This window comes from Alnus glutinosa, chromosome 10 (genome assembly GCF_958979055.1).
Source record: "Alnus glutinosa chromosome 10, dhAlnGlut1.1, whole genome shotgun sequence".
In the NCBI taxonomy this organism is placed as follows: Eukaryota; Viridiplantae; Streptophyta; class Magnoliopsida; order Fagales; family Betulaceae; genus Alnus; species Alnus glutinosa.
This window is the reverse complement of record NC_084895.1, coordinates 18931365-18946467: the sequence shown is the minus strand read 5'-3', so window position 1 is coordinate 18946467 and position 15103 is coordinate 18931365. Positions and strand designations below refer to the sequence as shown.

General features: G+C 38.5%; 1 protein-coding gene across 3 annotated transcripts; it reads left to right on the top strand.

The window, feature by feature from the left end:
* Positions 1-1063: 1063 nt before the first annotated feature.
* On the top strand, positions 1064-14839 carry LOC133880460 (uncharacterized). 3 transcript variants are annotated; one of them, XR_009902293.1, is made up of 6 exons: positions 1065-1305; positions 3343-3426; positions 4372-4639; positions 6929-7017; positions 13419-13563; positions 14472-14839. XR_009902293.1 is itself a non-coding variant. In XM_062319409.1 (5 exons), exons 2-5 carry the CDS (start codon positions 3343-3345, stop codon positions 13464-13466), a joined length of 489 nt encoding a protein of 162 aa, XP_062175393.1. In that variant the 5' UTR covers positions 1064-1305; the 3' UTR covers positions 13467-13764. The 3 variants fall into 3 exon arrangements, 2 of the variants coding, with proteins under 2 accessions (XP_062175393.1, XP_062175392.1); XM_062319409.1 differs by lacking the exon at positions 14472-14839 and having other exon boundaries at positions 1064-1305; positions 13419-13764; XM_062319408.1 differs by lacking the exon at positions 6929-7017 and having other exon boundaries at positions 1071-1305; positions 14472-14808.
* Positions 14840-15103: the final 264 nt, after the last annotated feature.

Here is a 15103-nt window from a genome sequence, read left to right as displayed (position 1 = left end):
TTGCTTCTCAACAACAACCAAATTCAAAAAAGAAAGAAAATATAAATGAAACAAAGAAACATTCATGTCCATGAAATAAGGACATCATCGTGTGAGAGAGATGGGAGATGGGAGAAGAAAATTGGAGAAAAAATGAAAAAGGTGTGTTGATCATGTGAGAGAGAAAGGAGAAACAAAATTGGTAAGAGAGTTGGTGAGTGAATATTACTCATCAAAATTGATGAGTATTTTCACTCACCAAAACTTTTTGGTTAAAGTGGTGAGGCTGCTGGAAGTGATTTTTTAGTGTTTTCATCAAATTAACTCACCAAAATAACTTTGGTGATATTTTAGTGATATTGCTAAAAATGCTCTTAAAAAAATGCATTTTTGTGCAACAAGAATGGGAAAGAGTCCAAGTACCTAAAATGCCTGATTGAATAGCAGAACATCTTGGCTCTCGCGCTAAAGAGAATGACACATCAGTTTGAAATACCAAACATGATAAATTCAAAAAACACCAGATTTTCTCTTATTATCTTCAATTCGTTGATGAAATCCCTAATCCCAATTCAAGACCATCAAAAGCCATCGTCCTCCACCGATTGCCAACGCCCCCTATCCGTTCGCCGGACACCATTTTGGTTCCGGCTCTGACTTAAAGAGCATTTACACTAGGATAGTCAAAAGCTAAATTGATTAGCCATATTAACATTTAGTTAAAATTCAGCTAGACATTTTTTAATTTTAATTTTAATTTTTTTAAGAAACTTATGACATGTTTGGATAACTCATTTTATATTTTATTATTATTGGAAAGCACGTTTGAATTGATTTTTGAAATCCAAATTCTACTCGAGATTTATCTAATCTTTTTCAATTTTGTCTCAAGTTCTCTAAACCATTTAAATATAATTTTAAAAAACAAATTTTCTCCATATTTAATTTTGAATATAATAAAAAAAAAATTCAATAAAAAAAAAAACACATACCCAAACAAATCCTTAATTACTTGATGCATACAACAAATTTGTTGATCACTGTACCCTCTACGGTACAAAATAAATTAAAAATAATAATAAAAAAAAAAAATCGTGAGTTCTCTCTCTAAATTTTTATTTATCTTTCCCTCCTCTCTTCTGAAAACTCTCTTTGTACTCTCCCTCTCTGCACAAAGATGGCCGGCGAGCACCTCACCACCGGTGGTGACGAATGAGAGAAAGGCAAATCAGTTTCAGGGAATCCGAATAGATAAGCCGTATACTTTGAAAGTGCATCGAGTATTCACTGGCTTTGGTATCGGCGTTGGCGGCCCGATAAATCTAGGTAACAGCCCCCCTCTCACTCTCTCTGTGACATTCTTTCTCTGAGACCCTAAATTTTTGGGAAGATGGAATTGAGAAAGCTCTCCGAACCAAAAGATGTTGAAACCCATCTAGAATTAGTGGTTAAGAATCCATTTTGTTTCGTTTTCTGTTCTTTTTTGTAGTTTCTGTTTTGCATTTTGGTTCTGTTTGGTTGATGAGAAAGTGTAGGAAATGGCAACGGTTTATTTGTTTTATTCTATCGGAGTTTGATTTCTCTTGTTATACTATTCAGAGATAAAACACAAACCCCTAATGATAGAACACTAATTTTTGTGTAAGTTCCTGGTGTGGTGATACCAAAGACTTTTGGCCCAAGTTCCCTCCATTTTTGCTTACCTCTGACAGCTACTACAGAATTGCCTACCCCTCCATGAAGCCACTGCATTGTATGAAATAGCAGAGGGCACAGCTTTGATGGCGTTAATAGTCGGTAGACTACAACCCACCTCTCAAACCGTTCTTGCCTCTGTCCCGTTCTCTGTGTCCAATTTTATCTACAGACAACTATGCCAGCTTAATTTTATTCGAAATTTTATCCTTAATTCAGATGCTTAAACAAAGTTAATCATGCCATTAATGTTCAGCCGTAAGAACACTCACAGTGGATTATCTATATCCTACTTTTAGCTAGTTTAGCTAAACAAAAAGAAAAAAGAAAAAACAGACTTCATTGAATTGTGTATCTTAAATCTAAAATAGATTTTTCATCGCACGGACAAAAAAGGTGAAATAGACGGAAAGTTCTGATTTTTTTTTTTTTTTTTTCCTTTCCCTCCGCATTTTCTTTCCCTCATCTTCTCTCCCACTTCTTTCTCTCGTCTCTGCGTCTCTCTCTATCTCTTTTAAGTGATTATTTTCTGGGTTTTTTTTTTTGTATCACACGCACGCCCCCTCCTCCCTTTTTCTTCTTCTTCCCTCTTCTTTCTCTTCTTTTCTCCCCTGCCTTTTCTTCTTCTTTCTCATTCTCTTCTTTCCTTTTTGTTCGAACACCGAGAGAGAGAGAGAGAGATCAGAGAGAGACCGAGAGAGATAGCTTGAGAGTGAGACCCAGCCAAAAGAGAGAGAATCAGAGAGCTTGAGGGAGACGTGCGGTGGGTTAGCCACCGTTTGGGGCAGATGATGGCGCCTGGGCTGGTGAAGTCAGGGAGTTGGGATTTCCGGCATTTTTTTTTTTATTTGGGATTTTTTTTTTCCTGATTGATGGCTGAATGGATATTGTGTTTTTGGGTTGATTTTTGTGAAGAATTTTCTGTAGAGGAACCGAATGGGAATTTAGAATTTCTGGGTTTGTCCTGTAGGAAAAACCGAATAGGTAAAGTGTTGAATTAAGTTGTTTTGTTCATTATGATTTTGAGGTTGATTTCATAGTTTGTTTGGGTTATTGATTTTGAAAGATGAGCTCAATAGGAAATTCTAGTTTGGACGTTGGATTGGTCGATTGGAGAGTTGCTGTGTTCGTATTTTTGGAGGATTTTTTTGTGGGAAGGCAGAATGGGTTTTGTTTGTTTGTTTAGTTGGGAAATAGTTTGCTCTTTCCTCTGAATCTGGGGTTGAGAGATTCAAAGATGACCGTTTGAAAAAAAAATAAAAATAAAAAAGACAGCCAAAAAATACGTTAATGAAAAAAGTAATAAAAAAGAATAAAAAATGAATATAGAGTCAAGAATAGATAATTGTATGTATTTTGCCTTTTAAAACCCATTAGCTAAACTAGATAAAGTGAGTTATGATTAGCTATTTTAGATTGAAATATACATAATCAAATGGGAATGCTCTAACATGCTATACTAATTGTACAAATGGAGTGGTGAAAGTGGATAGCTAAAATAGATGTAGGTATTTTGAAAAAGTGGGTAGCTAAAAAAAAGAAGTGAAGAATGCCAAGCCGAGTATGAATGCCCTAACTGAATATTCTCTCTCTAACCCCTCGTTGTTTGATGCTTGTTTGGCTAATTGCATAAAAAAGCATTAATCTTTTTTGTTCCGTTGATTGTAGATGGATGAGACCATGAAGCAATTCCAGGAGAGCCTAATTGAGCTTGAAACTGACGCGGAGCATCTTCTATTAGCCCGGCATCAGGTAAATTTGTTGAGACCCGAAAATTTCTGTTTTGAGCTTTATGTCTTGGTTGCTGAGCAAGAGCAGGAAAAGAGAAACAAAAATCGAAATTTGGGTTTTAATATCCATTTGTATTTGCTCTTTAATGTATGTATGTGAGTTTTAGAACTAAAAAGTGAAGTGGAAATGCTTAAGAAATGTGCCACTCAAACACGAAGTAGATCAAATGGTAGGAAAAAAGGAAACAGAAAGTAAATAACGATAACAAACAGGCCCATAAGATTTTTTGTAATGTGGCACTTGAGGAACAAAATTTTTCTGATCCAATTATTTGGCTTGGTTGACTTGTTCAGTGAACAATGTCTATACACAGAGCTACATGTATGAAAGTATATATTCAGTTAAGTTTAAGTTCCCGTATCTCTTTTATAATGCTATACCACTTATTAATTTTTTATATGATCAATATAATGCCCAACCCAGTACCCACCATTGGGTTATATCACCTTCATATTTCGGTCATACTAACCAAATATCAAGACAATCAAACAGTAAAAATGAATTCTTCTTCATACCAGGCACATGATAGACATTCTGCAATTGTACTTCATGAGGACCAAAACATGGGACACTCACTTTATTGCCGATGTGAGTGATTGGTAGCCTTGAGTTGTTAGCCGTTGCTACGACTCTGCCTCCCTTATATTCGGACATACCGAATAACCTCTCTTAATCACCAGTCATGTGGTTGGAGCATCTTGAGTCCATATATATATATATATATATATATATATATATAGAGAGAGAGAGAGAGAGAGAGAGAGAGAGAGAGAGAGGGGGTACACTTGAACTCAACCTATATGCGTGTGTACACATATATACACAGATAGAAACACACACAAATATATACATAAGGTTTCTTTATGAGCATATGGAGGGTTACTGATTTCTACGATGAAATTGTAGCTGGTTGAAAATGATAGAGTGAGAAATGGGACCAGGGAAGCACTTACTGCACTGAGGAAGAAGGCTCGAACAACAAAGACTAGTGTTCAGTCTCCGTTTGAATCAATTATGAAGGAAATTGGGGGGCCTGAACATCGGCCATTGGTGAAGGATGTATGTGCCACATGTGGCAACCATGACTTCAATGAGCGCACATGGATGATGTTCCCGGGGACTGATGTGTTTGCTAGGATTCCGTTTCATGCTGCTCACACGATCTTGGAGACAGGTTTTTCTTTGGTCATTATATTTAATGCAGCTGGGTGTTTAAATTAGTTTTTTAATATGATAATTTTTTTTTTTTGATAAGTAAGTTTAGTTTTATTGAAAGCGTATGGCGCCCCTACGTACACTGGAAGTATACAACAGGAAACACCTAACTAGAAAAGGAAAAAGAAGCAAGAAAATCAGCAAAGCTGATGGATAAAGGGTACAAAAAAAGCCATCGACCAAAGATACAACGTATGGAGAAACAACTCTAACACCTCCTCTAGGGAGCTCTCTAGGTTCTCAAAACACCTAAGGTTTCTTTCTCTCCAAATACATCAAAATAAGCATATAGGCACCATCTTCCATGTTGTAGCGCTCCTTGATCTCCTAGACTTCCACCAACAAGCAACTAGGTCAAGCACACTCCTAGGCATGACCCAAGAAATACCAAAGCGAGAGAAAATGTTGTTCCATAGAGCGGAAGTCACATCACAATGCAGAAGAATATGGTCCACTGATTCCCCATCACGCTTGCATAGGCAGCATCTGTCTACAATGATTATGTGCCTCTTCCTGAGATTGTCCAAAGTAAGGATTCTACCTAGAGCTGCAAACCAAGTAAAGAAAGCTGCCCTCGGGGGTGCCTGAGATCGCCACACACTCTTCCAAGGGAATCGAGTTCCTCCAGAACACGTCAAGGAACCAAAATAAGACTTAACCCTGAACACACCTTTCTTGGAAGAGACCCAACTAAGGCAATCTGCCCGATCTCTATTCACCCTAGTAGAGTCCAAAACCTGGAAGAAAGAGGTAAAAACATCTACTTCCCAATCATGCGCCTCTCTAACAAAGCTCACATTCCACTGAATGGACCCGCCCAAAATCTCCATATTGTCAGCCACTGACGCATCCTTCACCCAAGCAATGCCAAAGAGATCAGGAAACACCTCTTTCAGAACCGTATCTCCGCACCACAAGTCATGCCAAAATCTAATCCTACTTCCATCCCCCACCTCATATCTAAGAAATTTGGAAAACATCTCCCATCCTTTCCTTATGAACTTCCACAACCCTACTCCAAAAGCCCCTGCAATCTCATGAGAGCACCACCCACCCCACAAACTACCAAACTTGGAGTCCACCGCAACTCTCCACCAAGCATCTCTTTCCATGCCAAAGCGCCATAACCATTTTCCTAACAACCCGCGGTTGAACAATACCAAATTCCTAATGCCAAGCCCCCCTTTTGAAATTGGGATACAAACCTTCGCCCAACTCACCAAATGGTATTTAAATTCTTCACCCATTCCACCCCAAAGAAAATCTCGTTGAAGCTTCTCAATGCGCGAAGCAACAGACATCGGAATAGGGAACAGAGACATGTAGTAAATAGGTAAGTTGGAGAGAGTACTCTTGATAAGGGTCACCCTCCCTCCCTTGGAGAGATATAACCTTTTCCAACTAGTCAACTGATTTTCAACCTTCTCGATAACTCCATCCCAAATACGAGTGGACTTGTAGGAAGCCCCCAAAGGAAGACCTATATACTTCACTGGCAAAGAAGCAACTTCACACCCTAAAATGTTGACTAACCTTCCCACTTGGACGACATTCCCCACTGGAATAATACTGGATTTGGCCAAGTTGACCTTTAAACCTGAAACAGCCTCAAACAAGAGAAAGAGACTTCGCAAATACCGCATCTTGGAGGAGCTAGCATCATAGAAAATCAAAGTGTCGTCAGCAAACAAAAGATGCGAAAAAGAAGTATTACCCACTCTGAATCCATCCAACAAACCCCCATTGACCGACGCTGTAATCATGCCACTCAAAGCCTCCATAACAAACACAAACAAAAGGGGAGACAAAGGATCCCCTTGCCTCAAGCCACGAGTGCTACTGAAAAAGCCGTTGGGCGAGCCATTAACTAGCACCGAAAACTTCGCAGAAGAAATGCATCGAGCCATCCACGAACACCATTTACCCCCGAAGCCGCACCTCCTCAACACATACAAGAGAAAATCCCAATTAACATGATCATAAGCTTTTTCCAAGTCCATTTTGCACATGACGCCCGGCTCCCTTGATCTAGATCGACTATCAAGGCATTCATTAGCAATAATGATCGGATATGAGCCACATAATCTTTTTTACCTATCAAATGAGATGATTTGGTAAGGAATGCTTGGGAGAGCCTTGATTTGTTGAAGAAATACAAATTTATTATGCATCAGAAATGGAGCTGTTGTTCTTTCCAGTATTTATGCCCTTTTGTGATGAATGTATTTTTTTTTTTTTTTTTGTGAAGTGGAACCTCATCAAAGCAGGGCCCTTTGGACCTACCCCTGGGGAGTAAACTCCAGATACACGACACCACCCGCTAGAACCGTGTATGAGGTAATCTAGGGGAACTCTTAATGCGGAATTGAACTTAGGATGTTTGAGTCTACAACTCATCCCAAGCATGCCCTTTGACCAATAAGCTGCACCCTGATGGGTGAATGTAATTATCAATTTGTAGTTATTTATTTATTCGTATATGTATATAAACATGTAAATATGTTCTATGTATGTATACATTTGAAAACTTAATGGGTAGTCCTGTTCTTACATACTACTTTATGTAAGGTAAGCTTCTTTCTATGCCATACAACTCAATTTGAACAATAGCCCTATTACAATTCCTCCAAGTCATATACACATTAAATTTTGGATTGTTGTCCTTTAAATGATAACATCTAAAAATTTGTGTGTGAAATGCAATAGAAAAAGGGTTGATAATTTGATGTGGTATAGATATTTGTAAATATAGAATAAAACCTATTTTGATGCAATGATAGACCCGATTGACTGATTGATTGTTTTAAATTGCTCAACATCTATGCCTTGGAACGTGGAAGACCCTTTCAAGAAATAGATGTTGTGAACATTAGCTTGTATAATGATCACTAAAACTAATCACAAGTAAAGGAACTTGTAGATGATTTATCTATTTATCTATTCTAGTGTTGAACATCCCTGACTATTTGATTTTATTATTGGCTAGATATGTTGGACTTCATGCCCTGATTTCAATCATTGTAATTGTTGTCAAGGCTTCTGTATCGTTGTCCTTTGTAGCAGTTTTTAATTCCTTTAGGATGGTTTGCAATTTGTGTTAGCAAAAGCATTGTGGGTCTCCCTACATGCATACCATATGATCTTGCATGCAATACTAGATTGATAATAGTTGGATGACAAGATCATGTTCTTGATCTTTCTTATCTAAAAAGCTGATATCCAAATGAAAATTTTTTTTTGATAAGTGAGAGAGGTTTTATTAAAAAACGCAAAGCGCAATCAAGTACACAGGGGGTATACAAGAAAGGCAATTAAGAAGAAGAAGAAAACAAAACAAGGAAATCGTTATAGCTAATCACTAGAGGTGCGAGATACGCAGCCGTCCAAGAGTACAAAGAATGAAGAAAAAAGGAAATGAGCTCCTCTATGGTTCTTTCTTTGTCCTCAAATTGTCTATCGTTGTGTTCCCTCCACAAGCACCACATAAGGCAACAAGGAACCATTTTCCATTATGTTGAGGGCTTTAGGTCCTTGCGGGTTTATTAGGTTTCTTTTCGTGAGCTATTTTGGTTGTTCTTGTGTACTTAGGAACGCCTTACGCTTTTTTAATGAAACCTTTCTTAAAAAAAAAAAAAAAAAGATAAACGCTGGTAGTGGTAGTACTCCATTGCCCCTAGGAGGTTGAATACCCTCTTCTTGGCTTATTTCGTTTATTTAGGGGCTCCATTTTTTGGCTTTATACGTGAAGCAGACTGATGGAATTTCCTTAAAAAGGCATTATTTATCTCAAAGACCCTTATGCCTATCTCCAAAACTGGACTTTGAAGAAAAGTTCTTTAAGGTTCGAGGTGTGTCAATAAGTGCCCATAAGTATTGAAGAAGTATCAAACATGAGTTAATTGAACCTAAGTCTTGGAAATATTGAACCCCTCTCTCTCTCTCTCTCAACACTTTCTGGTTTGCCTTGGTCATGTCATCAGTTGTTCTCTGGGTAACCTGCGACACAGTAGCTAGCGGCAATGTGAGTCGTCACATGGTGGCGTAGCTATCGCATTCCCTTTTGGGGGTTGCCGTGTGAGGTTGGGGATGGAGAGCCGTTTCTTTGTGGAGGCTAAATCTTTCCTCATCTAGGTGGTGAATGGGTCAGATGAGCTAAGGGTGGTGGAAAAGAGGAAAGGATTTTCTGCGTTTCCTCTGTTTGGCTCGCGATGCGTTGCTTGGTTGGTTTCTATGGTGAAAGAGGTGTTGCGTAATACTGTTTCTGAGGATTTCGTTAAATCCTATAGGGAGGTTTTGAAGGTGACAATTGTTCGAAGAGGTGGGAATAGGTTCGGCCGGTTTTTGGAGGTGGCAGTTTACGCCGTGGGCGGTCGGAGAGGGATGACCTTGTTTCTTGAAGGCCGGGATGGGCGAGGCTAGCCGTGTTTATGGGGAGCTGAGTAAAGGTCTAGCTTCCCTTGAAGCCACAACGAAGGCTCCGTCTTCTGGTGGCGCTCCGATGGGGGAATTCTGGGAAAGGCAGTGGGCCCTTTGTCGTTTGTGGAGGTGGTGTGCTCACCATCAATCGTCCCTGCCTTAGGTGGCTAGCCTTTGGTCCAGTCGACGGAGGTGGATTGGTGCGACGTGAAGAAGATTCTTCCGTTGGGTCTGGAGCAGGTGACAATTCGGTAGGCGGTGGATTGTTTTGCCTTGGAGAGGACTCTTTTTGGTCCTTTGGGTATAGACCATCATGCTGATGGCTCCAGGGATCGAAGTTGCAGAGGGTGCAAGAAGGCGCACTCGAAGAGTGAGGTTACAAACGGTGATGTCAAGTGTGAATGTGACGCTTCGGGGCAAGAGGAGGATGGGATCTTTGGGAAGTTTCTCGAGATCTTTGGTGACTGACTGGATTGGGTGTGCGGGCGTTCACCAAACTTGGGCAGGACCTCTTCTTTTGGATTGAAACGAAAACTGGGCTGTATGGGTTTGGGCCGGGTGTATAAGCGTGTTATTTATCTGCTTAGAGGGGTCTATTTACGGGCTAGATCCAGGCGGATGGGCTCTATGCCCAACATCAAGAAGGCCAAAAAGATTGGTTTTGTCCCAGATTATGGATTCGACGCATTCTCAGTGGGTTTGGGTTTTGAACATTCAGGTCAGGGTGTGTCTTCGTCTTCAACAGACATCAAGGGTTCTTCTCCGGCGCCGGAAGCTTTGGGCTTCTCAGTTTTTTACTATTCCGGCGTATGTAGAACATTCTTCTTTCGTTCCATCAGAGGTTTTTGTCTCAGAGACTTTCTTGGAGAAGTCTTCTGCCGCTGATATTCTGGAAGTTGTGGGTGGCTTTCCAGTTGCTAATCCGTTTTTCTTTGTGCTCACCAAAGGTGGTGGGTTGTTTGCTCTGACCAGTTTAGAGGAGCCTGTAGATGCCGAAGCTACGATCATGCCATCGACAACCGCTACTAAAACTCTTCTATTTTTCGAGGTTTTGTAGGTCTGACGATCAAGTATGGGTCATTGTCGGCAGGTTGTTTTAGTGGGGGCTTCTCCTTCGGCTTCATTCTTTGGTACCCATTCACCGGCTTGGAAGGCAGGTAGTGGGTTAGCTTTTTCTGGTGACCTTTCAAGGGTGGCAACACTGGGTGATAGGTTTCGCCACCCGTGTCCTGTGATGTCAAAGTCTGGGGCGCCTTTGTATCCGTCAGATTCCAAGCCGGTGTTGAGGTATTCTAGTAAGATGAAGGATGCAAAGTTGATCGGATTGATTGCTGAGTCCGTGGAGGCATCCATTGTCTCTCTGGCGAAAGGCTTTCTTCGGCGAGAGTTTCTTGGTCCGAGTCCCACAGTGTAGGTTATCTCATTTCCCTCTGAGATGGGAGAATCATCGCAGAGGGGTGATTTGGATGGGGTTGGTGTTGGAGAGGAGGTAGAGGTGAGGGTTCTAGGGTACCCCAAGGTTGTGCAGGATGCAAAAGCATGCTATCACACTATGGGGATCTCTTTCAAGGGTGATGAGAATGGTTTTTTGGATTTATTGACTTTAATTGATAAGGGTTAGTTTCAAGAGGATCCTGCTTCATTTCTTAAGACTAAAGAGAGTAGAGAGGTTAAGAACTTAAAATGGTCAATTAACTTTGATGCTAGGGGTGTTCGTTCTAGTCTGGGTAAATGAAGAAGGATTATTGATGTAATGTAGTCTAGGGTGTTTTTGGCAAGTTTAGGGTTTGGGCTTTGGATCTTGGTTTCTCAGCTGTTTGTATGGTTTTGTGGGTTTTCTCTTTTCTTTTTTTGCTTGCTCATGTTTGGTTTCCTTTTTATACTTCTTGTATGCTTAGGGGTGTCCTACGCTTTTTTTTTTTTCTTTATAGATATATATTTGTATATTTCTTTGCATCCGTATAAAAAAAAATATAATTTATTTTTTACGAAATTATATCTTTTTCAAACATTTGATAGGTAAATTTTTTGATGAATCAAGCATTTGATAGCTATAGGAAGCATTGGGTAAGGTATCGTGGGTTATTTTTAGGAAGTATCGGTATTATGGGTACAATACTAGTATCGTTCTGATTCTTATGTATACTTTCTGTGTACTTGAGTTGTTGTGCTTTGTATTTTTAATGATATTTACTTATAAAAAAATAATACTATCATCATTCTGTAGTAGGAAAAGAGAGAGACTTGAAAGGAGTGGATTCTAGGTAATGGCACAATGTTGTGAAATTGCACATGGAAGGCTTCTTCCTCAACAATTAGTTACATACACATACGTATTGGGCAGATAGATTAAAAATCATTCCGGTTTGCAGCAGTTTGATCATTCAAGAGGCTGGACCATGAAAAGGAATAAAGGACAGCCACTTCAAGCGTGTTGTTGAATGAATTTATTCTCCTTGTTCTTATTCTTCATTTGAAATCTTCATAAGCAATCAAATTAGTTTCTATTTACTGGTTTATTTAATTGCTTGCATTATTTGATTACATTATAGTCACCACCAATGCACTATTTGAATGCACAAACACCAAGCGAAAACATTCTCCTTGGAATTTTCGAGGCACTCTAAGCTAAAAATTGATGTTGCAGATACTATTTTGAACTTGATAGTCACTACTGTCAAGTAAAATGTTTATTTATTTTATCTAATATTATCTTCTTCACTTTTAATTATTAATAGTCGCTTATTTGGTTTTGTTGGTAGATTTTATCCCTTTTTTTTTATTAGTAATCGAAACATATTATTAAAAGTGTAAGGCACCGCCAGGTATATAGGAAGTATACAAGAGAAAATATCTAACTAGAATGAGCAAAAAGAACAAGGAATCATAATAACTAATTGTCAAAAGAGAAACAAAAGTAATTGTACAAAGATACAAAGTTTTGAAGAATAATGACTTAATCTCCTCCAAAGATACAAATTTTATCCTTATCATTTATCTAGTTGAGTTCTATCCATATGTAGGTTAGTGGTATTTTTTTTTTCCAGGTTTGGTACTAGTTCGGTGTTTTTTGGATTTGTTATATTTGTCGTTATTTTGATATGTATTTCTCTAATAAATAATAAACATTAGTGTGGGAGAAAATAATATAAACCCACCATTTATGTTTCTTAACATGGTTTTTTTTTTTGATAAGTAAGATTTATGTTTCTTAACATGGTATCAAGTCGAAGCTAGAGTTTAACAATTTTCTTATTGTCTAGCCCCCTATTTTTGTGTTTTTGTTCTATGTTTTCTTTCTTCCCCTGTGTTGTGTTGTGGGATTAGTGGTTGGAGGTTGACAGCAGCATCTGCCATCGTCGAACTCATTCATGTAGTTGGGCATCAGTCATTTGTAGCTGTGTAGTTGTATGTGGTGACTGGATTCTTGACTTTCCAATGGATCTAGTGTGAGTCCAGTCTTTCACAGAGGTTTTCGGCTGAGTATCGTGAGTTTCGGCCAGTTCAGTTGCCTTTTTGACTAGATTAGTTGTATTTCGGCCTGTTTTGATTGTTTTTGGTCAAGTTTACTGGAGTTTCAGCCAGTTCAATTGTTGGTTCGGATTGTTCAAGTTCTCTGCCATGTTTCGTTGAGTTTCAGCCGGTACAGAATTTTTTTTGGGCAATTCTGTTTATCTTTAGCTGGTTCAGTTGGTTTTTGAGCCAATTCCATTTGTTTTTGGCTGATTCAGTTGTTTTTTTTATCAGTTCGTTGGTTTTTCAGTCAGTTCAGCTGTTTTTTTTTTACCAATTCCGTTTGTTTCTTGGTCAATTCAGGCAGTTCTACAGCCTGTTCAGTTTGTTGATTTTGTCCCTGACAATTTTTTGCAGCAAGTAGATTTTGTTACTCCCTAAAAGCCCTTCGTAATGGATGTGCTACATTTATTTGTTCCAAGTTGGTATTATATTATAATCTCCAACTTGAGGGGAGGTGTTAAGAGGATTTTATCCTTATCATTTATCTAGTTGAGTTTATCTTTATGTAGGTTAGTGGTATTTATCCTTATCTAGGTTTGGTAGTAGTTCAGTTTGTTTAGATTTGTTATATTAATCTCTATTTTGACTCGTATTCCACTTATAAATAATAAGAGCAACGCTAGAAATCACATTTTTATCCCACAATGTCAACATGACAGTTCCAATCAACCAAAAAATCAAAGGGTTGGTTGGGATTACCACGTCAACATTGTGAGGTAAAAATGTGGTATATAATATCAGTGTGGGAGAAAATAATATAAACCGACCATTTATTTTCCTTAACAGGTTTTATCCTTGTAATGCAGATCAAGCACGACTTGAGTTTGATGCCAAGCAACTACAGAGCAATGTGAAGGAGAAGGCCCTTTTGATTTCAGAAAAAGGTGCCCTTGCTGACAAGATCAGCCCAGGTGTACTCAAATCCCTCGTAAGCCTATCAGACAAACCACAGTAAGTTATGATTGAGGAAGTTGTATTCTATCTCATGGTGTAAAATTATGTATAGACTAGTGTTGCTACATTTTCTGCTCATGGGGTTTCCCATTGCAGCATTTGACTCCCCATATGAACATTCCATAGAGGAGTTATGATGGCAAAGTTAGATGTTGTTATATGTTTGATCCATCTTAATCTTTGTTTTGTGAGGTTATACTTCTTTTTGAGTCCTACTTTGCGGTTACACTTTTATTGAGAACACATGGTTCCCATAGATCAGCATGTCACATACACAGATTGGGATTCACAGTAATTACCTGCCCAAATTAATGTGGGCATATAATGTAAGAGATTCCATATGAGATCGACCTACCTAAATAAATAATGAGTTGTCCGTTCACCTAACTGGTCAGGTAGATATCATATAGGCTTTCTCACAATATTTGTCCAAATTGCTTAAAAGATTTTGGGAAAACTTCACTTACACTACTTAAAGTATAAGCGGTTTTGCAATCATAACCTTGAAGTTTAATAATTTGCAATGTTGGTCGGTATACCATGTTTCTGCACATTTTAATTTTATCCCTTTTTGTGTTAAAATGCCCAAATTACTCCTGATTTTTTTTCTTCAAACAAAACCAAGGGAAATTTCAAAAAATAAGGTGGAAATTTTGGTGACACAACGCGGCCATGAGCCAGTCCAAGGGGTATTTTAACAAAAAAAATAATAATAATAAAATTAAAAGGGACTGAAACATGGGATACTGACATTGCAAATTTTTAAACTTCGAGGTTATGATTGCAAAATCGGTTATACTTCAAATGATGTAAGTGAAGTTTCTCCAAAGATTTTCAAACTAATAATATTGCTTGCTGAGCTTTTTCCTCGCTCTTTATTTATTTATTTTGCTCTCTTTTTCCAGGAATTAAGGTGGCCGGCTCTGTATAAGGAGGATATTTGCAATCACATAATTCTTTATTATGACTTTAGTAAGTGCTTTTTATGGCACATATAGAAAACCACCGACTATTTAAATTACGTCACGAAAATTTTTAGCATATTTTGACCTTAGGCTTTCGTAAAATATTTTTCTCCCGGCATGCATGGTAGTATGATTTACAAGTGTTCTGGATTCTCAAATAGGTATTCTTTTGCGCCTCTGAGGCCTTAAGGTTAACATACCGGGCCCTTTCGAGCCTAAAGTGTTATTTTTTACCTCCTATACTTAAATGTGATGTATGCTTCTAGGGTCTCACGTACATATTAGCTTTTGACTTGCCTCTTTTTTCATTTTGTTATGCTTTTCTTCCTCCCTACTCAAGGGGAAGTGTTAGAAAAGTTTGGTGCAAGGTTGGGGGACCATGTTTTTTTATACTTTTTTCATGCAAGTGTGGAAGTTTCGTGGGACTACACAAAAAGTTGACATCTATTATCCTCGTTGGTTCTTGCCTCTTGGGCCTCCTTAAAGCAAAGGTTTCGACCTAGTCTGTCTAGGCTGCTGGGAAACTTCCCTTTCTATTTCTTCTCTTTGTTTTCTCTTTGTTTTACCCCCTT

Excerpts from the sequence above, each read along its gene's own strand:
- LOC133880460 (XM_062319408.1), top strand. The coding sequence starts at position 3,343 with ATGGATGAGACCATGAAGCAATTCCAGGAGAGCCTAATTGAGCTTGAA. Across the intron at positions 3,427-4,371 it reads TTCTATTAGCCCGGCATCAG|CTGGTTGAAAATGATAGAGT; the intron begins GTAAATTTGTTG and ends ATGAAATTGTAG. Across the intron at positions 4,640-13,418 it reads TCACACGATCTTGGAGACAG|ATCAAGCACGACTTGAGTTT; the intron begins GTTTTTCTTTGG and ends CTTGTAATGCAG.